The sequence below is a fragment of the Lagopus muta genome, chromosome 13 (assembly GCF_023343835.1).
Source record: "Lagopus muta isolate bLagMut1 chromosome 13, bLagMut1 primary, whole genome shotgun sequence".
Classification (NCBI taxonomy): Eukaryota; Metazoa; Chordata; class Aves; order Galliformes; family Phasianidae; genus Lagopus; species Lagopus muta.
The window spans coordinates 10,471,978-10,495,439 of NC_064445.1; the positions used below are offsets into that span (position 1 = coordinate 10,471,978).

The window sequence follows — 23,462 nt, forward strand, 5'->3', positions numbered from 1 at the left end:
CAAAACCAGTGTCAAGAACAGCTTACATAAATCATGTTTTAAACCAGTAGCACCTCTGGAGAATTTTTCCAGCTACAAACCTTGCTATCATTATTTGTGTCTTTGTTATTGCAGTGCCAGACTCCTGCATTGTGCTTAGTATGAGGTCAAAGCTTCAGACAACCCATCAGCCAAAGCTGGTGCAGACCCTGACATTACACGTGGCAGCTGTGTGTTGCTGGGGAGTCCGGTCCTGCCAACCATACTTAGACTAGCAGCCTTGTTTAGGTTTTGTTTGTTTATTTCTCGCCAAGATGCCAAAAGTCCCAAACCTACCTGTTTGTAAGGGAGCAGGTTCCCACCTTCAGGGAGATGCCTTCAGCCCTATAGCAGACACATTGCAGGATGCCAAATTTCTTTTGCCTCGTCTTTGCAGCCACCTGTCCAGGCAGACCCTGCAGTCATGGGGGAGACCTCTCTTCCTACACAGCGCCTTTGGTGTAAGGAGCAGAGTGGAATGTGGAAGGATCTGTGAGCTGTGTCCTGGCTGTTTATAACAGAACGGCCCTGCTTGGGGGAAGAAGTCCATGTGAGGCATTCAAGGTTGAATTTTCTGGCTGATCCTGCATTTCCCATGGGCTGGTGAGAGCTCATGGAACACTTAATATTTAAACTGTTGACACAGTGCCCGATTTAGACAGCAGCTTCAGCCTCACCCTCGTTTGGAGAAGTGTGTTGGCTGGGGGAAAGCCGCATGACCCGAGCAGCCAGCACAGAATGTCCTGGGGCTGCTTCACCCCGCGCAGCTGGGCTGCGGCTGGGTTACATCTGCTCTGTACGTCCAGGGAGAGTGTGACTTCCACTGGTTTCCCAGCACAAGGTCTATTAGATGAGACTTCACAACACAACTAGCTGGACAATATTTGTGAGTTTTTCCTGTTTTTTTGTGCTTTTTTTTTCCTTCAAAAATTCTAAAAAAGTGAAATTGCACTGACTCCAATGAAGTGCTTTTCAGCTGCCTTAAAAGTAAATACTTCAAGTTTAGTAACCATTTTGCTCTCAGTTCTTGTGAATTTCCCTCCTTCCTTTGCCTGCCTGAAATTTTGCATTGCAAATTTTGTTGATATGACTCAAAACATAATTTATTCTCGGACGTGAAGGCTCCAAAGATATATCAACAAAAACCGAAACCTTCTTGACACTGATGATTTCACATGCGGTAAGGAAATCAGTCTGAAATTTCTAAAACAACTCTTTTTTTAGACTCTCTTCTTTCTCCAGTTTAAGAGGACGTTGACTTTAATGCATGATAGCTGGCAGAGCAATGCACCAAGCTCTGCCCTCTTGCCACCACCCAAACTTTTGGAGGTCAACCCACAGTTGTATTTCCTATAAATGTGTTCATGCTTTTTAAAACTTTGGATAATATTATGATGTTACTTAAGTGCCCAAACCATTGAAAAGTCTGAGGAGCCTGGATGTTTAAACTTTTGGACGTGTGGATCTCTGTCATTATTTGAATGTTTGATAGGTCAGCACAATTAATGCTGCAATATCCCTCCTGTTATCAGCAGAAATTCTTTCAGTACCCGGTAACATATGTAAACATATTGAATTTAATGGGGTGTTTGTTGCTGTAAAGCTGCCTAATCTGGGTTTCCAGGAATGTCAGGTGTGGCTTACTGTAAATGTGGATTAATATAGTACAATTGCTGGAATTCTAATCTAGACAAAATATTCCTCATAACAGAGTGGAGGATAGATATCTAGGGTGGTTGTGACCCCTGTCTATGGTTATGAAGGGATTATTAGCATCTTCTGCTGAACCACAGCTGGAAGAAATCATTAAGTGCTTTTCCCTGTTGCAGTGTGAGATCTTGCCATGGAAACCCAGGGTACAATAGATGAAACAGAAGAGAACAGGGAGGCAAGGTGAGATTAACAGAACTGAAATCTCACTTCAAATTAAATGAGACAAGAAGATGAAGTAGTTTTTCCAGCAGCTAAACGTATGCACTCTTATCTCTTTAATATAATGAAGGCAGGAGGAAAAAAGCATCACAGAACCTCTCCAGAGTGGCAGATTAGCAGGAACTGTAACTCACCACCACAGCTCAAAAAGATTTATGTTGTGCTGCTTCCCTCTTCATTCTCTCGCTGTTTAACCATCATCACTGCAGACACTACCCACTTGCTACTTCTCTTTTAAATCAATCAAGTAGTTGGCTTTTATGTTTCTTATTGGGTGGGAAATTCCTCTAGGTTGAGCCGTGCATCTGTGATTTTGGAGCAAACTGTGGAAGGTTGAATCCCCTCAAGTGTTTGGACCCTTGAAACTAAGGGCTGGTTGTTCAGCTTCACAGAGCTTCAGTTCCAAGCAAATATGAGAATGGTGGGAAGTCCAAGAGGATTGTGTGGCAGGGGCATAAGGACACGTGGGTGCAGCCTTTCAGCTCAGAGGGCTTGAGGGCTTTTGATTGTGAGGACTGGCACACCAGGCTTGTGAGAGAGTTATGAGTTGAGTTGTCACATATGAAGGAAGTAAGGTAATGATTTTACATTAGATATGGGCTTTGGACTCAGTGGGAAAAAAAAAAGATCCAAAAAAAGAGAAAGCCTCCTTTTTCTTTTCACCTATGATCGTGGCTGACCACACATTCCCTCTTCTCCATTGACTCCCCTTAGGGTTTCCTCAGCCCTGAGAGACAAATTGTAGCACCTTGGCCTCTCTGCACATCCTTATCTGCACATCCAAATCTTCTTGGTGACTTCAGGAGAACAAATCTTTTAACCTAAGATGTTTGGAGCTTAATAATCTGCCTATTAACAGATTTCAGTTAAATACCTCAATGCCTTGAATCAGTCAGTTCTGAAAATGATACTGTCTCAGCTACTTTTGGTTAGCATAAAAAGGTGCAGCCTTACTTGAGTACTTCATTTGCTTGTAGAAATAAGAGCTTATATTTTTTACTCCTCAAAATCAAAGTAAGTTACCTCATAGCAAAAAAAAAAAAAAAAAAAAAAAAAAAAAGAAAAGAAAAAAGACAAGGATTTAGTCTGTTTTCCACTTTGCTCTGGGCAATAGCATAGAGCTTGTGTGCATCCAACTCTTGGTACAACCCAGTAGAATACTTGGATATGTAGAAAACTTTGCTGAAGTTGTAGCAAAGTCCTTTGGACACACATTTTAAATGGCATAACAAGAGTTCTGCTATGAAGTTCAGGGCAAGTTTGAGTGCTCTGGGTGCTAAGTTCATCTGTTTTTTCATAGCTCAGTAATATGGATTTGGCCTAAAGACAGTGACTTAAAAATGGAAACCTCTTGTATTGAAACCAGCAGAGAAAAAGTTCTCCTTTAAAGGTTGTATTTGTTATGTTACTTTTGTTCTGGGTAGGAAAAAAGAAAGCAAACCCAAAAGCCCAAGAAAGATTCCTAACCAATTGATAATTAACAACTTTCAAGTACATTTATGTCCACATACATTTGTTTTCTTTTTTTTTTTTTAAGAAATATTTTTAGTGTTTTAACACTTGAAAGAAAGAAAGAAAGAAAGAAAGAAAGAAAGAAAGAAAGAAAGAAAGAAAGAAAGAAAGAAAGAAAGAAAGAAAGAAAGAAAGAAAGAAAGAAAGAAAGAAAGAAAGAAAGAAAGAAAGAAAGAAAGAGAGAAAGAAAGAAAGAAAAAGAATAAAGTGATGTACACATGACATTATTCTGGTACTGGTATGGATCATTTTAAAAAACAGTTGTTGTTAGTATTTATAATGGTTTGTACAAAACTGTAAACTATTTTCAAGTTTGTTTTTACTTTTGTTCATCATCGCCTTTCAAAAACTGTCACTGCAGGAACAGAAATACCCCAAACTAAACCCCAGAATGAAGGCAAGGAAACTCCCCTTGTCCTTGCCCATCCTTCCCCCTGCCCTCCTGCCCACTCTACTTACAAGAAGATGGAAGGAGACAGTTTTTGAAAGCACCCAGCTGTAATTGGTGAGCACGCTTGCCCTGGGAGCCATCCCATGGCACAGAATGGGCTTTATCTCCTCTCCATCTGGCACAGGACGGCGATGTGAGCAGAGACTGCCACCCACCAATCACACCTTCCCACCTCTAGAGTAGACAAAGATGGCTCTTTAGGTCATTTTTATTTTATTTCTTTGTTGTTTTTTCCCTTTTTTTTCCTCCCCCCGTTTTTTTTACAAAAAAAATTCTACATCTAAATCACTTTGCTATAGAAACATTATTTTCTTTCCCTTTTTTTTTTTTTTTTTTTACATTAGTTAAAGCAGAATCTGCTTTTGTGAAAAAAGACAAGGATCAAGGTCTTATTTCATGCAGAAAATGCAAATTAAAGAACGTAAAAATGGGTGGTTTGTTGTTTTTTTTTCTTTTTTTTCTTTTTCTTCTGTTTGTTTTTGTAATGCTGTACAGGATGCAACGCAGCCACTCAGAGTATGTCAAGATGGTTCACAGCAGTCCCTTTGATAATGTATATTGACATTGCCATTGATCTCCCTGTTCTGTTGTCATTGTTGTTCAATTAGGATTTTGTTTGAAATTCTGGCCACATAAGACGTCCCCATTTAGAGATGTTGCCACTTCTTCATCTTTGAAGGGAAGATGGATGAGTGCAGTTTGAGAGGATGATAGATTGGCATAAATGATCTAGCCTTTCCTGGGAAAGATGCCCCAGACTTACAGGTCTAATCTTGTTTGCTTTCATACCTCTTGGCTTAACATCCCTGTGGTGAGCACATCACGAGTGGGCATTTGTTCTTCAGAAAACCGTTTCACCTCTGAAAGGGGATGTGATTTCACACAAAGACACAATATTATGACATGCCAGGCAATTGAGAGAAAAAATACTGTAGATCGGACAATGATCATTCTACCAGGGTCAAGAGTATTTGCCTACAGGTGGTGTTTTTCTGGTAACTCTTGATTCTCTTTATTCTCTGATTTCCTATTTTCTTCTCTAATATCTGGCTGTTCATCTTTCCAAGTGTTAGAAACTCCTCTGTGACGTCTGCTAACCCTTTCTAGGGGTTTGCTCATGGGAGATCATCTCTTCTGGTCTGTCAAGCACACTGGCCCCAATCTGGTGAAGCTGTCAGATCCAGGTATGATTTTAAACAAATGAGTAGCCATCAGGACTGTTCCCCTGCTTAGAGATGAGCATGGGATTGGGCTTTGCTGGATTGAGGCACTGCATGGGTTTAGTCCTCCCCTGTTCCTCTATTTTGCCCTTTCCTTTCTTGCTTCAATGCTCTTGAAACATGGGAAGAAAAAGATTGGGGCAACCTTATCTCCCCCTTGCGGAATACTTTCTTCAAGAGCACCTACCTTTGAGCTGAATCTCAGATTTATGCCCAGTATCTCCCTGTGAAATGCTCTGGGTCATATCTCCCCCATTTCTACCTCCATATTTGTGGGGCATGAGGTTGGTGAGATCTCTAACAGCCTGGAAGCTGCACTAGCAAAAGACAAATTCCTGTTCAGAACGTCCTTCATAGGTACCCAGGGTCCCTGTGGCAGGTGACACAATGGCTAGAACTTTGGGCTTGTTGTCCGCCATCCTTGAAGAAATGAAGTTAAGCATTGCCAGCCACAACAGCACAAGTTCTCCCAAAAGGTGTGCCTCCTCCTTGAAGTGCCACCTGACATGTCATGATATTGTGTGGCAGTCACTTCTGCAGCACTGGACCTCATTGGGTCTCATTGGGAATGGTCATTACCTTGGCAAGGCTTGGTGCTGTAGCAGCACAGGCCCCACAGCCCTGGGCACAGCAAGAGGGTGGTGATGAGAAAGGAAAGACCAAGCAAGTGCATCGTTCCTTAGTGGAACACATAACGAGGAGAGGATTGCCTCTGCCAACCTGAGCGAGTGCATTCCTCATGCTAAAAAACAGGTCATTGCCTGTCTGACTCCTCCCTTGCTGACCTGGCTTCTCCTAGCCTGCCAGTCCCTAGATCCTCCTCACTTGGCTCAACAACACTTGGGGTTGTCCTGCAAAGGGTGTTCTATGCAGCTTGGAGGTGGGAGCCACATGACAAGATACCCACAGAAGCACACTGCAGTCAAAGTGTCTGTCACTGGCAGGCTCTGGCTATCTGAGATGGGAGCAGGGCAGCCCTCAGCATGGAGCTGAGAACAGGAAGTATGGGATGGCAGATTCAGTGCCTCTAGAGTGAGATGATGATGGCAGACCTTCTTGGATGGAGCCTTTTTTTTCACCGTGATTTTCTACTGCAGAGCACAGTGTAGTGCAGGAACTCATACTCACACAACTTCTTGCTTTATCTCTGCAGAAAACACCTGTCCCTGTGTACCCTCAAATCCTGCCTGTGCTGTTCGCCACATGAATGGCTGAGTCAGGGCTGTGTGGCCTGCATCATGCTGATGCACTCTAGCTGGAGTGGCAGTTACAGTGGAGAGAGAAGCCTTACTGTTGCAGAATGGCCATTCCTAAGAGAACTGAGGCTTCCCTGTGGTCCACCTTCCATACAGAGATCTTTCTTTTATCCTTGCTGCAAAAATACAAACAATACAACATTTGTTGGCTGCAGAAACCACACTCTCCCCACAGAGAAAGGGCTGTCCTTATTTTTCCAAAACACTAAGATCAAACAGACAAGCAGTTCCTCACCTTGTTTTTCACCCTTGGCATTCTTCCCAATCCAGACAAAGATTGGTTATACTACAGAGGGTTACCTATAGGTCTCAGACCCACTACCTTTATTATCTATGGCATTCCCCTATCGCTCATTTCTGCTAACTGAAAGCTGCATGGAAACCAAATGTCCCTTTTTGGTCCAAACATCCCTTGGTCCAAAATCAGTCAATGCCATAAACTTGAGCCTGTTCATTTTCACTTCCGACCTTCTGTGCTTCTTCTGCTGAAGAATTTTTCTCTGCAAGTCCAGTGGCCACTAAAACAGATAGCTAAGCTTAACTCAAGGTCTCTTAGCTTTGCACTCTCTCTTCCAAATCCATCTTTCACCATTCTTCCCAAACAGCCAGGAACTTGCAGACAAAGGTCTATTGAATTGCAAAGGCTCTTAAGAGAAGTCTGTCAACACTGATGGCTTCCTTGATAATTCTTCTCAGCAGCTGGGCATTTCCTAGCATTTGTCACCCTAGACCAAATCACAAGGCAGAAACCAGCATCAGCAACAGCAGCTTCTCCAAGACTGTTCAGGCTCGTACTGCCTTTACTCCACATGCATTACTTCATTTATGCAAGTAATACCTGATATCATTTTCATCCCTTCACTACTACATCCCAGGATACAGCAAGGCATAGTACAGTTTGGCTCTCCAGGAAGAAGCCAGATGTGCAAGAAATTAGGGTCTAATACACAGCCTCCTCTCATTGATCTCAGGGATGATGGGATCAAAGACTGAATAGTTACACAACACAACTTCCACCTCTCCTGCCCACCTCTTATTTTCTGCACTTGGAGGTGGATCAGGGAGCCAGCCCTAAGGTCACCATCTTGGTGGGCTGCACTTCTGTGCAGGCACAGACACACAGGTTCACCCTCCAATCCCTGTGGGAAAGTCTGGGAAATGGTATGGTTGTATCAGCCTGGAGGATAGTGCTTCTTTATTACTCTTGTCACCTTTCAGCTGTTCTTTACTTCTGAATGTACAGAACCATTTTTATTTGGTTTACATCAAGACATTAGAAATCAAACATTTATTTTTCAAAAAACAAAAAACAAACAAAAAACAGACAACCCAAACCAACAAAAAACCTCAACAAAAATCAATCAATCAAACAAAATAAAACCAAATGAAAAAGAATAAAAACCAAGCCCCAACACTATATACATCTTCTTGTTCCCAGTCTCCACTCCTCTCCCTCCCTCTCTCCCACCCTTCCTCCCTCCCTCCCAGCATCTGCATTAGGTCCTGCGTCCAACACATAGGTTTCACATCTCTCACCCAACCCATGCCCCCAACCCAGTTTCCATGCCTACTGCAAAAACATCCCACCCTGCTTGGTAAGCCCAGTCTCATCTCCAAGAAAGCGTTTGGTAACCTGCACAGCATTTCTTGCCTGGTTTTCTCTTATCTCTGACATCAGGGCAGAGCCCAGCCATTGCCCCAGCCTGGGACAGTGGTAGTTCCTCTGCATATCCCAGCCCAGCTCTTGCAACATTGTCCTGATGCAAATGATTGTCCCTGCCTAGAGGGACTAAGCTCATCCTGAAGGCAGAGCACCACGAATCTCCCTCTATTTCCCAGTTCCTGACCTCACCATCTCCCAGAGTCTGTGGTCTCCGTCCACCAGGGACTGCTGCCGTGGCTGGGTTTCCTTGAGTGCTGCCTGCAGCTGCACCCAGCCCATCTGGCTCACTGCAGGTCCCCAGTTTCCAGTGCTCTAGGCTTTTCAAACCTATTGATATTGCACGTATATTTCCACTACCTCTTTCCTAATCATCTTTGAAGTTCTAGCTCATTCTCACCAACCACCTCATCCTCATCCTATCTTCTCCACCAGGATTTCACTAACAACTGTCCTTTGTTCTGCACAGCTCCAGAGGTTTCACTTCAGCTTGATAACAGTTCAGAGATTTAAAACCCTTTCACCTTCCTCATAAAAAGGAAAACAAAACCAACTCCCTCCCCCACCCCTTATCTCCTCACGCCAGAGTCTCTGGAGCAGATCTGGTCAAACAGACCAGCCCAATCAGGTCCTCACACAGCTTTGTTTCTGGGAAGTGGATGTGCTGTCCATTGGACAGAGGAAGTGCCAAGCCTTGGCAGGTTCCCTACTTATTTGCAAGACATAAGCTGCTGGCATGGTGTCAGATGTGCATGCAAGAAAGCTGGATGCCAGTTAAGACCTATAGTCCTGTTTGTTTCATGCACTGTGAACTTATCCTATATACACTACGGGCTGGTTTATGCTTGAAGACATGAATATAAAGGTATACATTTTCCTTTTATCTTAGTAACCAAAGCTTTACTTTCACCCGTGGAATAGCAGGGGTTTGCTACCAGGGCTCTTATTTTCCTCTTCTGCTCTTTCTCTCTTCAGTTCTCAATACTGAAGGTGAAGGGGGATAGGAGGGGGACAGGTAGGATTACAGTCCCAAGGTCCTAGTTCCTAAAGGTCCCTGAGTGACAGCACTATACAGTATCAGAATATGAAGCGATAGGGTTGTGTTGGCCATTTATATCCTGAGAGAGATTTCACTTCTATTTCTCCTTTTCCTCCTCCTCCTCCACATGCCTGCGTTAGGCTGTTATGCATGGGAATGGTGCAAAACATTCTCCTCCAGCCCAGCCCCCTCAGGCTGCCCGGAGTTTCCCTCATGCTCAGCTTACATTCTCTGACAAAAAACACAAGACCCAACAGACGGAAACCCTGTCTCAAGCAGCAAACAAACCGAGCTTCATTCAGAACTGCCTTCTGCACCACTGCAGCAGAAGCCAGATGCAGCTCCATTTGGAACAGCACTCACGCTTTTTCCTCTCCACTGCTCTCCCTTCATGAAGAGAAGGTGGTCAGCATCATGCACACAAGCTACAGAGTGGAAATATCCAGTTTTCCAACAACATTATCTTTGTACCCACCCAATTAAAGGCTCATGTCTTTCCTTATGTTTATGACAGCCTGAAACCTCTCAGCTGGAGTTTAAGTAAAACTCATTTTTTCTTCGCTGTCTCCTTTCAGAATCACCGGACCCCGAAACAACCCTTGGATTTGTTGCCTTTCTTAGGGTGGACACAGATTGCTATGGAGGGGGAAAATGGAGGTACCACCTCGGTCCTGGAGGAGGGCATTTCTAAAGGCCTCCAGCATTCTTCCCTCCCCCCTGTCCAGGACCACATATTCTATTACTCATCTGACTTACAGGACTCGGTTGTTCTCCATCCTGCCATGTCACCAGAAATTATAAGGCAGTTCCTGAACTGTGAGAAGTCCTGACCGCACACTCTTTGGCAAAGATTATTGTGTAGGACTGAAAAGTCCAGATGTCTGGATATACGAAGACAGACTCTATGAAATAAAACTGGCCTGGCAAGGACAGGTCAGAAACATTCAGAGAGAAACTAGAATGACTCTGCTAAGAAAGAGAACGCAGCCAACAGAGAGCCGAGGCAATAGCAAAAGAGTCTGGCTCCAAATCCCAGCAGGTGAAGAAATCATCTGAGCAGTGCTTTTTCCCTGGAAAGCTTTTGGATTGTCGCTATGAAATTCTGGGCTCAATCTCTGATTGAAGCCTTGAAAAGTAAAAACAGACCCTCCCCCATGCCTTATCTCCAGCTGCTGGAGGCCCCGGGCCAGACGGGGTTGGTCAGTGGCTTGCAGGAACCCCTTCCATGCAAGACTTACTGCCCAAGCAGCAAAGAGCAGAGGTGGGCTTTTAATCATATCAGTGTGCTGCTGCCGCTGCTGGCCCTTGGGAGCAGCTGAGGGCACTATCGGGTGCCTAATTCCTACCACAGATTTGTCAGGCTTCTACTACAGCTAGCAAATTGCTGGAGATCCTGAGTCATCTCCCTTGGCTTCTTCATTTCTTACCATGTGGCTATTTGTTCCCCTTCCAGTTTTAGTAGGCTTCATACAACTGCCTCTTTTTTTTTTTTTCTCTTCTGTCATTCTGACCACCCTTTACATTGCAATCCCATATATAAAGGGTAAGTGTTTTGATATTGTATTTACTGACCAATCAGCCAGTTAGACTTCCCTGAAAGGCCGAACCTGCTGATAGGCAGCCTCCCTCTGGCACATGTATTACCACATTATACTGCTGATGTCATAAAATACAACTTTATGATTTCCATTACAACTTTTAAAAGCCTTTTCCAAATTGAATCCCACTAGAAAGTGTAACAGTCTCCTCTGGACAACCTTTAACTTTCCTGCACATCAGACAGAAGAAACTGCCTGATTTAGCTACTAGTCCTACTGTCCAGTTCTGTTCACTCTTCAAATTTAACTGCTGTACAGATCCATGTCAGCAATAAACTGCAGCATCAAGAAAACCTGTTTTCAACAGCATCACTCCTGAATGTGGAAACCAGCAAGAGACTGTTCTGTAGGGAAGTTAAGCCTGATTTAACAATTGTGCTAAAACCTTGGTGAGCCCAGAAGGGCCTGGACTGAATGCGTGCATGCATGAAGATGGCAGAGGGAGACAGAGATTGGGGATGAGTGAGAAGGATGGATGTTCTACTTTTATGCTTAGGAGTCTACCAGCAGAAAATGCATAAAGCACATTACTAATATAAAAATAGCAATACTTATCACTCTGATGAGCCCTGATCCTGCTTCCTCTAAGTCAAGGCAAAACTTTCCATGACTTCATTATTCCTAGGTCAGGCCTATAGTAATTCACATTTTCATAGCACTGTACAGACACAAATTAGTAAATGAAAAGATGTGCATTAGATGCATCTGTTCTCTGACAAACAGGAGTTTCCCTGGTCTCAGAAAATCACTTTGCTCTCCTGAACAATCAGAACTTAAGAAAAAGGAAGAGGATGCTAGCAGGAAAATAAAGGGGTATTTGGATTCAAGGCAGTGTGTGTGTGGCTGGCATGTGAAAACCTCCATCAGGTAAGAAAAAGGTTCTCATAATTAGTCCATGAATGGTAGAATGACCCAAGGGTTAAAGTTTTGCACTTGTGAATTTATTATTTTCATGGCTTTTGTTAACATTGTAAGGGAGATTATCAATCATCAGTGATTGCCCAAGTGGCCAGTAATTCAGTGATTTATCTGAAAGTCGCTGGCTCCTTTGGAAAAGGAGTGGCCTTTTGCACCTTAATAACATGTGCCTGCAGATGGAAGCTACTACAGACTTAAGGGCTTCCACAGCACTTCCATTGCAACCTTCACTGTGCCCAGTCTTTGAAGACCACTGTCTTCCAGAGGGATCATGCTCCATAGAACTCTATGCATCCTTAGTTGCATCTTCTGCAGGAAGGGACACAAGGTGCTCTTCTCTGCATGGTTTAACAGATACAAAGCAAGGCCATATAAAGCAGAACATATTAGAGGGTGGTAGATCACCATTTGCTTCTGAAGCTCTTAGGAAAGGGAATAGTTATCATTTCTGGATATTTTCATCCTGAAATACAACAGAGTTAAAAAACCTCCTCCCCTTCCTGCATCTTGCTGTAGGCTATGGTCATTTGGTGGGCTGGAGTATGAAGTCCCTTGTCTGGCACAAAGAGCAGGTAGAGAGTGGAAATGGCTGAGTTTTCAGAATCCTGTAACTTCTTTTCTCCCAAAACTCAGTAAGAAAGATGCAGAGTGGAAATGATTAGGAACAAGCCCTATTTCAGGACTCAACCAGCTTAGATCAGATGCCAGCAGTGGACAGTGGCATCATCCCATTGCTGATTCCCAAAACCCTCTCTCTCCTCAGCAAGTGTATTTGCACAATCTATTGTCCCCAGCCTCGTGTCTCTAGTACAAGCTAGGACTCCAAGTTCGCAAAGTTGCAATAAGCAAACAAAACCCTGCTATCCCCCCCAAGAACATTGCCAGTTAAATGTCATCTGTGTTCTCTTTCTACAAAAGACATTACAAAACCCCCCTCCCCTGCTCCCTTCCCCAGAAAACATGCTTGCACACACACATCCACATCCACACACACTCGCAGATGCACACACTCATTCACACAGGAAAAACAGCTTGCAAACTCCTGAAGGTGGAAAAAGGCAACTTGCAAATGTGCCTTTGCTTTTGATAAGCTCCCTCCTCCCACCCCCCCTATGCCCCATATTGCCCCTTCCCTCCCAAATAATTGCCCTGTCCTCCCCCCTTCCCAGCTCTTCCAAAATAAATATTCTTTTTATTTGTTGGTTTAAAAGATTCTTTTAGGCTTGTAAGCAAGAGAGAGGGAGAGAGAAAAAGAAAAGAGAAGTCTCATAGCATGAGAATGAAACCCCACTATCTCATGAATCCATGAAGGAATAAAAATGAAGGGGTTAGGAACAGTGACAGAAGAAAGATTAAAAAAATATAATAATACTGAGAGGAGAAAGATGAAATTGTGAAATTCAGTAGTGAAATGGAAGTGAGGATAGTGCATTAGTGAGCACAGCCAAAGATAACCTATCCCCCCACACCAGTTTTTAACTCAATTTCTTTATGTCTCCCTCCCCCCTTTTTTAATACTTTTTTCTTTTTTTTTTTGTTATTTTTCTTTTTTTTTTTCCTATCCTTTTTTTTTTTACGCCTTTTTTTTTTTTTTTTTTGATTTTTTTTTCCCACAATGGTGTAAGTCCTTCAGCAGGAAACCAAAATTAAGACAAACACATCCCTCCCTGAAATCAAATCCCCTCCCATGTACCTTTCTTTCCCTTTCCCCCCTCCCCCCAACACTCTGTGGTTCTATATGTGCTGAAAAGAGAAGAGTAAGCTTAGAGTAAATCTAATGAATCAAAGGAATAAATGATAATGATAGTAAAGAGTAAAACCCAAACCCAAAAGACCACAACACTCCTGTGTTGTCATTGTCTGAGTGTCTGTCCCTATCTCTCTTGGAGGCTGCAGGCATCAATTTACATAGTACAACCAGTAAACAAGGTTGAAGAATCCAAAGGTGATTGGAAAAATGATTCTTGACCACTTGTCAATGGTGCTGACATCTGTTAGGTCTGGGATTTTGAGCTTCAGCTTAGATGACCGCCGACGGAGACGGCAGTTGGCACGGTTGCGGGCTGCGGCATGGTGGGTCAGCGGGACATGGCGGTCCAGGGTTGGGTGGTGACCAAATCCATCCCGGGAGGCCAGCTGCTTGCGGAACTGAATTCCTGAGCCTTCAAAGGACATGACAGAGTTTCGAGAGTCGCCAACGCTGCTCATCATGTCCGTGGCCAGCAGCTCGTTGTTCATATCCAGAGTGCTGAGGAGGATGTTACCATAAGGGTCAACCTAGAACAGGGGAGACAGAGAGAAAGATAGCAAGGATGTCTTGTGCACTGTGTGCACAGCCACGCCACCAGGGATGATTTTGAACTGCTTTCTGTATATCGATACTGATCTCTGGGTTGTAAGTGGGCTCTGAACTTGAACTTCTGCATTTGCAAAAGCCATCCATTGATGTTGGTTGCTCACAGGCTGGAGCCTGTGCTTGCAGCAAACTTGCAAGTTGAGTAATGTATTTGTGCCAACAGAGTAGGACCAAAAGCCACAAGGGTACCTTGGGATACACCTGACCTTGCAAGAGGGTGGTCCTGATGAAACTGGCTTGAGGATAATGACCAAATGATCAAGGAGAAAAATTCCCAGTGAACACTGGAAAGAGATCCTTCTCGGCATCTGTCTGCAAACTTCAGTAGGTCTATGTTTATCAGACAAGGGAACTGGAGTTTCTTGTGGTGAAGAGATAGGCTGCTCCACAGCTCATCCAGGACTGAATGAACAGTGGAGAGTTTGAATTCTCCTACCACAATGAAAGAAGGAAACAAACCTGCTCTCTCACCCTCTTTTCTTCATAACGATGGCGCTCATTGTTGGCCTTGCTGATCCGTTCACTCTGTTTCTTCTGCTGTCGGGGGCCTCGTCCAAAGAATATGTAGTTGACAAAAGCATATTCCAGGAGGGCCAGGAACACAAAGACAAAGCAGCCCATGAGGTAAACATCAATAGCCTTGACGTAAGGGATCTTAGGGAGAGTTTCCCGCAGATGAGTGTTGATGGTAGTCATTGTGAGTACCGTGGTGACCCCTGTAAGGAGAGGGTAGGTGTTCTGTTATCAAGGTGGGGTGGTTTCCTGAAATGCCAATCTCAGGTTTCCCATCCCTTCTCCCATCTAGGCTGAACATCAGGAGGGCTGGAAGCAGCAAAACTGGGAAGAAAATTGTCATTATTCTAAGGTCAACCATTGCAGAAAACAAACAAGCTATCAAAAGTGGGAGAAAATGCAAAAGCTCAATAGCATCAGGACAGTGTGGATCAATGTTCTGTGAATCTCAGTTCTCTGAGTCCTCCCTGATCATCCTTCTTTCACTCACTGTGATAGGAAATACACAGTTTTGCTTTCAGTCTCTCAGATTTTCTCCTCCACCTTTCTTACTTCATGAACTCATCACAATTCCCTGTGCACTACTGAATGCCTCAATATCCTTGACATGAATTTCTAATATGCTATGACTTTCTAATGCCATAAATATGAGAAGGAGATAAGAGACTCCCACTTCATGACTCTCTCTTCTTTTACCTGCCTCAAGGCTTCTATCTATTTCCTTGACTCCATCAATTCCTACCTTTCTCTCACCAGCTTTACCACCCACTACTTCAATTATCTGAGCTTCTTTCATGGCTCTCATGTTCTCCTTTTTTATGTCTACTCATATTTCCTGCATCTTAAATAAACCTTTATTTGACCATCTACTCGGTCTACTTGGTGCATCATGATTACGCTCTCAGCTTCATTCCTTTCCTTCATTCTTAGCCTCTGGCCTGTGAACTCTCAGAATGGCCGCAGATTTGTCTCTTCAGCAGTGCTTCAGAAAGTTGCAACTGGGCTTCATACTTCTTTTGGAGGAGAAACTCCATTGCCTGGTCTTCTTTTCCCTCTTCTCAATCTCAGCTGCCATGTTTTTGTTACTACCTTGCTGATTTCCTCAAATGTCCTTCCTCCTCTTCTCTGTTGGCAGCATTCCAGTCCAAGTTCTTTGTCTCTAGCTCTCTTATTCTACATGATTTTAATTTCATTTTTTAGCCGTACCTCTACTGTGATTGCTCCCACATCTGTCTTGCATCCTGGAGTTGTGCTTGTCCTGTTTCCCTATCAACTTCATTGTTTTTAGTGTCATTTAGTCGTTTAGTTTAGAGAGCTAATAGTCTTCAGTTCACAGAAGTGTAGACAGAGGGAAGATACAGCAATAATTTTTGAATACCCAGAAGTCTGGTAGAAGTTAAGGGGGAATAAAATGTTCTCCGTGTCCACCAAAGACAGACAAATTGCAGCAGAGATTTAGAACACAGGAAAAGGAAGGATTTCTGACTGTATGAGCAGGCAAATCCAGAGGAATAGTGGTTAGAGGAGGCTGCAGATTCTCCTTCTTTGAAGGTTCTTAGGAACAAGTTAGAGAGCTGTCAGGAATCACTTGATGAGAGCTGTTCCAGTTTTGATCTACAATGTTTTTTCTTCTGTTTTCTCCAGATGTCAGCTGAAAATCAACAGCTGTGCATCTCAAGTCCACCCTTCTGTTTGTACTCTCCCTGTGAGAGTCTATCTACTATGTCTAGCAATGTCTATTGTGGTCTCTTTTTACTCTCACTTATAATACTCTTGTTGTTGCAACTTACCTTTTTAATTTACTGTGTTCCTCTTTTCCCTTCCTTGCTCCAGACTCTCCAAACAAGCACAGACAAATCATTTCTTTTGTATGTGTTTGTACAAACCACCACTGCTCTGTCTTCTCCTAAAGCTAATTTAAGCCCCCAGCCTTCTTTGTAAAACCCAACCTTTACCTGTGCTCCATTCCTTATCAGAGCCTTTTCCCCACCACAGCTGAAATCTTCCCTCCTTGTCTCTCCTATTTCCTCTGAACTTCTTATCATGTTGCATAGCCCCAATCTGATATGCCAGCCACCCCACTTTTCTCCTGTTCCTTCTTCAAAATCCTTATCTGCAATCCACCCCCACTTCCCTTCTGTTGCTTAAAAGATCTCTTTTTTTCCTCTTGTAGGAAAACATCCCTATTTAGGGGCGCATATGTTCAAGAAAATCTTTTACTTTACTGTCCCACATTTGACTTGGTTATGAAGGTCTTCAGTCACAAAAAAGTGTCTGTATTGGGCCTAAAATATAGTGAAATTGTGTAATGCCACTTTCTTTATCTCTCCTTACAATTTTTGCCATTCACTCACCATTCTTACTGCTCTTTGTCCATCCACTCTCAGTATTTATCATCCAACTAACCTGCTCTCAGCACATCTGTTAATCAAGAGATGCCCAGACTTATCTGCTTAAGAAAACAAGTACAAACTGCAGTGAGGGAACTGGTGGGTTCATAGCATGTCATAGTCTCATGCTTCTGAGAAGCTGTGACCATTTATACCTTTGTATATAACAAATTTCCCACAGAAATCTGTAATATAACTTTTACTGATTCAAATAATACAGACTCAAGCTTGGGAAACATCAGTATTTCCAAAAAAAACCTTCAGGCTGAAAACCTGCAGTTTGTTCTCCAAGGAAATGTCATTCTTTTGGGATGACAAATTTGATCTGTCTTGTTTAGATGCTACCTCATTAAGAAAAAGATATTTTCTTAGAACTGTCCTGTTTGATTTCCCTCACATATCATATTCTTCAGTGTATAATGAGAAGGTACCTACCCAGTGCCACTCGTGCAGCAGAAGCATCATAATTGATCCAGAAGGACACCCAGGACAGAATGGTGATGAGGATAGATGGCATGTAAGTCTGCAGGATGAAGTAACCAATGTTCCTCTTAATTCGGAAGCTCAAAGATAAGCGCAGGTATGAGCCTGTCAATGAGATATTAAAGGGAGATCTTGTCTGAGAGGAAAGCAAAGTTGTGTTTTTAGTAGGAGCTTCTATTTGGAAAATGCTCTCAAGAGGCAGTGATAATGAGGAATCTCTCCTCTTTTTTTTTCCTTAGATTTTACAGCCTCATCAGAGAAGAAGATTTCTTTAGAGTCTGCTCAACTGGCTAGGAATATTGGGAAAAAAAGGAGCTCTATGCAAGTTACAGTTTTGTATCAGACATCATGGGAGAACGTCTGTTCAGTCCTCTGTTGAAACTGCCTTTATGGTATGTGCCAGTAAGATTTGGGCTTGCATGGGAGACTTCAACCCTATACCTGGATGCAGTAAGATCATTTTCCATTGTTTCATGTGCTAGTTTTTCCTCCAAACAGCAATGAAGATATGAATAGTATTTTTCCCATGCTTTCTAAAACTGGGTTATGGTCAGACTGGGCAAATTCATACACAAATAGAGTACCATTGGTTAATCTGTAGATCTTTTTTCTTGTTGAAGTTCCTCCTAATCTTTTAGGAAATCTAATTAGGATAGTGACAAGAAGTACTTTTACAAATCTACTGGAGCATGGTATTTTGACAGGACAAGGCAGCAACCCTCTTGTTACTGTGAAACAAAGTCCAAGCCATTCCTCCTTTTCAGCTCCTTCCCTAAGCAACACAACAGACTGAAATATGAGTGTAGTTGTGGGTTGGCAGCTAAGCTAAGAAGAGAACAACAGTCTGTAATGATCAGGGAGGAAGACTGGGAAAAGGAGGTTGTATTTTCTCAGCACTGTGTATCATGTATGCAGTTTGAATGTTCTCATTCACCAATCGTTTTTTTTAAGGTCATATCTTTATCCATATCCATGTCCATCCACATTGCAAAGTTCTTTTGGAAGGAACATGGCTTCTTGTTGATGTCTAGATTACTGATGCAATGGGACCCTGCTCCTGGCATGTCCAGTGAGGTACCACTGTAGGAACATCCCCATCTGCCACTGCCATGGACAGACTGTTCTTGCTGTTACTTCACAGCATTTCAGAAATCATCCAAGTTAACATGTGTGGCACTTCACTTAGGCAGTGAGCTCCATACCATTTCAAAATGAAGTCAGCAACCAAAATCCAAACCCTGAATTGTCCAAGGTGTTCTCTTCAGATCCTGTTATTGCACTGTGCAGATGGGCCATAGACCACTTACTGTTCAAGAGAAATATTCCGCTTCTTACAGTTGCACCTACATTGACCTTGAGAGCCAGTTTTAAACCACATAAACACAAGATAAAGGCTGAGAACCTTCTAAGGAGGTTCTGTTTTGGATTTAGCTGGTGTTTCAACTAAGAAATGAAAACAACTGCAATAAAAATAAAAATGATTCCACAAGTCTTAGAAGAGTCAAATTTGGTGGGTAGAGAAGAGGGCTCTTTTTCAAATGAATAGGGCCCGAAGCCTAGAACCTAATTTAATACCTCAGAATCTAAATCAGATGAGAAACCACATTGACCTGGATCAACAGAAGATTTATGAATTCCATCACATCTCTTGGGCAGAGACTCACCGGTGGTGAAGACCACTTCCCTGCTGACCAGTCTCTGCTCGATAATGGTGAACTGGGGCAGTTCTAGCACCTCCATCCCTGTGACAGCAGAATCATTTCCTTGCCAGAAGAAGACAATGTCATCAACTGTGTAACCATCTGCAGAGGTGGAAAAGCACAGAGAGAGAACTGAGCTGACAAGCTGCATCAAATGACTCCCCCATTTTCTCTAAGGTGATTTGGAAGAAGATATGAAAGAAAGCCCACACCACCAGACAGCAAGCACAGCCCCTCCTGGCTGACGTCATTTGCTTCAGCTGAGCTGGGCAGTACGCTCCCCAGGAGAGGAAAAAATTGGTCAGAACTCCCCCTTCTGGCTAGGATTCAGGAAAAAAAGGTGGGATGTGGTCCATCATGTCTTGACTCGTGCTGCATAATCTCCATGGCTAACATGACAGGGAGTTGTGCATCGGAAGCTGCTATCACAAAACATTGCATTTTGCTTTTTAAAAGCTGCCTCCTTTTACCAGAAGGGGGAGATCACAATACATTCTGATGAGACCAGGTAAACAGAGCCTCCAAGTATTAAAGATTCACAGAGAGAAAAAGATTTACAACGATTTTGAGAAGAAATGTGAGCATCAGTACATCTCTCTCTTTTAAATACCCTCAGTCACAATTTGGAAGCACACAGAGCCTCTGAGACCGGGGACTGCTTTTGCCAAGCTCTAGCTGGAAAGAGCACTGAGGGAAGAAGAAAGTAGGTGAAATCCAGCTGGTGACAAATGCTCATTCCTTATTTTTCACGGTAATGGATTTGTTCAGAGGTCAACTGAGCTGAGGGCATAGCCTTAAGCTTTTCAACCCCAAACAGTACAAGGCAGGCAGGGCTGCACAGGCTGTAGGTACTGAGAAGCTATATCCCAGCTATATCCCAGGTGCTTCAGCCTCATTTGGAGCAAGGCCTGGGCGATGAGAACATGCAGCTCCTCTCACATCGGTGTGATGATCACAACCCTGCCCATTGCACTTGTGTGCAAGGATTGATCTCCACTTGTAATTCAGTGCTGCTTGTGCCAAGGTCAGTTTTGCAGCACCATAACTGTTTCCAGATATTTCTTATTCTAAGAGAAGTGTGGAGCTGCGTGGGAACACCTCTGTGCTCAGAAAAGAACTGTGATATGTACACGCTTTGGTACAGCACCGCAAAGCTTTGTTCAGAGCATGATCTTCACCTGTGCCTCCAAGAAAGCCTGTATTTACAACCTGCACTGCATTACGACAGTCAGCCTCAGCCACAAGCCCTGGCAGCAGAGGTGGTTAGCTAGCAACACCCAGCAAGGTCAACATCTGCTACACAGAGCTGCCACTGAGGCCAGCACCAGTTCATTAGTGACAAGATGAGAATGAAGTGCTGCTGGATGTACCATAGAGGAGAAGGAATTATTCAAATTGGCCTCAGGGCCAAGGATTCCCTCTGCTCACAGCTGAGCTTTTGAGGACAGTGTGATGCTGCAGCTCCTGGGTGGCCAAAGTCCTGAGCAACCTGTTCCAATCTCACGGCCAAGCCTACTTTGAGCTGGGGGCTGGACTGTGACACCCTGAGGTCCCTTGCAAACTGCATTATTTGATGACTGTAGCCTCCAAGCCCACATCCTGTGCTTTTGGTCATTACTGTTCTTATTCACTGATGCTAAAGAAGTGGAAGACTGTTATCAAGTGCTATACCAGATCTGCTTTGCTGTAAATCAACCAAGCCAGGCCTCCACCTCCTTCCTGGTGGCAGCCAGTCTGCTCCATGGATGACTGTGGTAAAGCACCCAGACCCATGAACTCAGGGAATCAGAAGGACCCTAAGGTCACCTCACCCTCTGCAGACACCCATGGTGGCACAGGTTGCTGTGGTGCCTCATTATCCCAGCTTTGTGCACCTGTCCCAGAGCAAGGCACTGACACCAAGCATGGAAAGCATTGCTCCCAGTGGCTGGTTCCTGTGGCTCAGAGTCTCACAGCTAACAGTGTGTGTGAGCTTATGTTTGAATCCATCAGGCTCAGACCTTCAGACACCAGTGGCCACTGTGTGTATTTCAACGAGGTTACGGAGCCCTTCCCACCCTATGCAGAGGTGTGCCCAGTCTGTAAACAACTCACCTCTCCACCTCCTTGCAGTAAACAAAGCAGGCTGAGCTATTTCAGTTTCTAACTGCAAAACATCTGCTCCAGCCCTTGAATGCTTTTTAGCATCTTTTTCTCAACCTCTTCTGATTTCTCAACTTCCTTTCTAAATTATGGAAACCAAAATTAGAAAGAGCCCCTTTCCCAGTCTCACCAGCAACACATGCAGAGGCCAATTGATTCCCTGCTCTGAGTCACTGCTCTCCTGGTTTATATAACCAAGGCTTGCTCCAGCCAATTGTGCCACAGCCTTGCTACAAAGCCTCCAGCAGCGATCTCGGGGCTGTGATCCCTCCATCGTTTCCCCCGGTCTGGGCTCATGCAGGTCCCATCCCTCAATCTGGCAGCCTGGCTACTGCACCCAGTCACAGACCTCCACATTTAGCTGTATTCAGATGTACTCAGGATGGATGTATTCAAATTGGGATGTATTCAAATGTGCAGCAAGCAGGCCACGCAGACTGCTATCTTCATCATCCACAAATTTAACAGCAGTTACTTCAAATTCACTTCCTGATCAGCAATGAAAATGTCAAGTTACAGTATCTAAGTTTAGGAGCTCTCGCAGTTAACTAGCTCCATCCCATTCATCCTATGACCTGCTGATACTGGGGGCCAATATTTTTTTCTAATGTTACTATTCAATATGAAATCAAACGTTTTTCAAGAATCCATTTTTTTTTAAGTGGTTCTAAAGGGAAAGGTTACTCAGTCTAAAAATAAATGTTCCACTTTGATTTGCAGCTTTAGAAAAGAAAACCAAGTTTCCGCTTTAATTTTAAAAAGCAAAACAACTTTCAGAAAGTCATTTCAATCTGAAATATCATGAAGTATTGATACAGCATCTTAAGATGCCAGATGAATGGCCTGGTTGCTGCCAGCCTCATCGCTTTTTTGTTGAGTCCTGGCACACAATCAGGAGGGGGGTCATGGAATGAGGGCTGGTTTGGGGCCAGGAGCTTGGATCAACAGGCAGAGTTAGCATGGGCTTATCCCCTGCAGGTAAGTTCAACACACTGCAATGAGAAGGAGACCCCAGCTTCACACTGCTGCTTTCTTCTCAGAAAGAGAGGTGTGGCATGGCACAGGCTGCCAGGGAGGTGGTGGAGTCACCTTCTCTGCAGGAGCTCAAGAGCTGTGGAGATGTGGCACTGAGGGATGCAGTTAGGGTGGAAGATGGATGATCAGACTAGAGATCTTAGAGATTTTTTCCAACCTTTATGATTCCATGGTTCTACAAACCCAGCACTCCTGCACCACAAAAAGGTTATTTTCGTGAGGTTTTCTGTTTGTGTTCATTCTGGTTTTTTTTTTGTTTGTTTGTTTTTTTAAAGCCAGGCATGAGAGGAGCATTGTTTCAAAGTTGTGTGGATGTGGAAACAAACAAAATGGAACCCTGCAGATTTCCAGTGTGCATGAGTGTGAGAGACAAAGGCTTTTAGCAAGGAAACCACGACTCTCTTCATCTCAGCGTTGGTCTTAGAAATACTGTAAGGAAACGTAACTTCAACTAACAAATTGGCTTGACATGTCCCATTAAGAACAAAATCGCAACATGGGGAACTGTGGGTAATTCTCTGCCTTCTGTTTTCTTGGTTGTACTGTAAACTATTCTCAAAATACGAAGGAGTGCCAAAAATGACATGCCATTAGTGCATCCAGGAGGATCTCATTTACATCCCATTACCCGCCACGCCAAGAGCTGCTATCGCTGCACATTCCGAGCGGGACCAGGGCTGCCTGGCAGAGGAGAGGCTGGGGAGGCAGTGCTGTGCCTGCCGACTGCTGATGCCATGGGACCTCTTTTATGAAAAAAGCAATTCTCTGATAATCACCACTGAAGCTGCATCATCATTACTGTGAGATCTGCTGCTCTGGACCGCTCCTGTGGGGATACTGCAGTGCATTTTTATGAGGGAGTGCCGGACCTCCCTTGGCCAGAATGATCAGGAAGGCTTTTCATGGGAGTCCAAGGAAAATCCAGGTGGGGAGGAGATGTGGGCTCTGCTCCCACCTCCTGCAAAAAAACAGGCTTAGCCAACACTGACGGCACCTTCCCAGGGCTATCTGAGGGCTGAGATAGCCTTCTCCATCCTCCCAAAAGTGAGAGTAATTTTATGTGCCTAGCCTGCTGCCGGGGCTCCATTTTCCTGAGCATTTTACCCTGGGGATGGAGTTTAGATGAGGGAGCCCAGTCCTGCCCAAAGGGGCATCCTTGGGAATGGGTGGCCTTAAAAGCCCTGGGAGGCAGCCCAGGGGTGGGAGGGGTGGCTTGTTTGGGTCAGCATTGCATGGCAT

The 23,462-nt window shown here is 43.9% G+C and overlaps 1 protein-coding gene and 1 long non-coding RNA gene across 3 annotated transcripts in view; one reads left to right on the forward strand and one right to left on the reverse strand.

Moving 5' to 3' along the window:
* The first annotated feature begins 675 nt into the window (after positions 1–675).
* Positions 676–23,458, forward strand: LOC125699595 (uncharacterized). Its single transcript, XR_007379630.1, has 3 exons — positions 676–904; positions 17,586–17,738; positions 22,499–23,458. It is a non-coding gene; the product is annotated as an uncharacterized LOC125699595 (long non-coding RNA).
* The window catches only part of LOC125699590 (gamma-aminobutyric acid receptor subunit beta-4), a 66,422-nt gene continuing 56,232 nt past the window's right edge, over positions 13,273–23,462 (reverse strand). The window contains exons 6-9 of one of the 2 annotated variants that reach the window (XM_048959283.1): positions 19,011–19,148; positions 17,299–17,451; positions 14,432–14,676; positions 13,273–13,881 (exon numbers count right to left, since the gene is read on the reverse strand). In XM_048959283.1, coding sequence (XP_048815240.1) covers positions 13,504–13,881; positions 14,432–14,676; positions 17,299–17,451; positions 19,011–19,148 — 914 coding nt within the window. In that variant the 3' untranslated portion in view covers positions 13,273–13,503. Of the gene's footprint in view, positions 13,882–14,419; positions 14,677–17,298; positions 17,452–19,010; positions 19,149–23,462 lie in introns of both variants that reach the window. The other variant, XM_048959281.1, reaches the window with a different exon arrangement.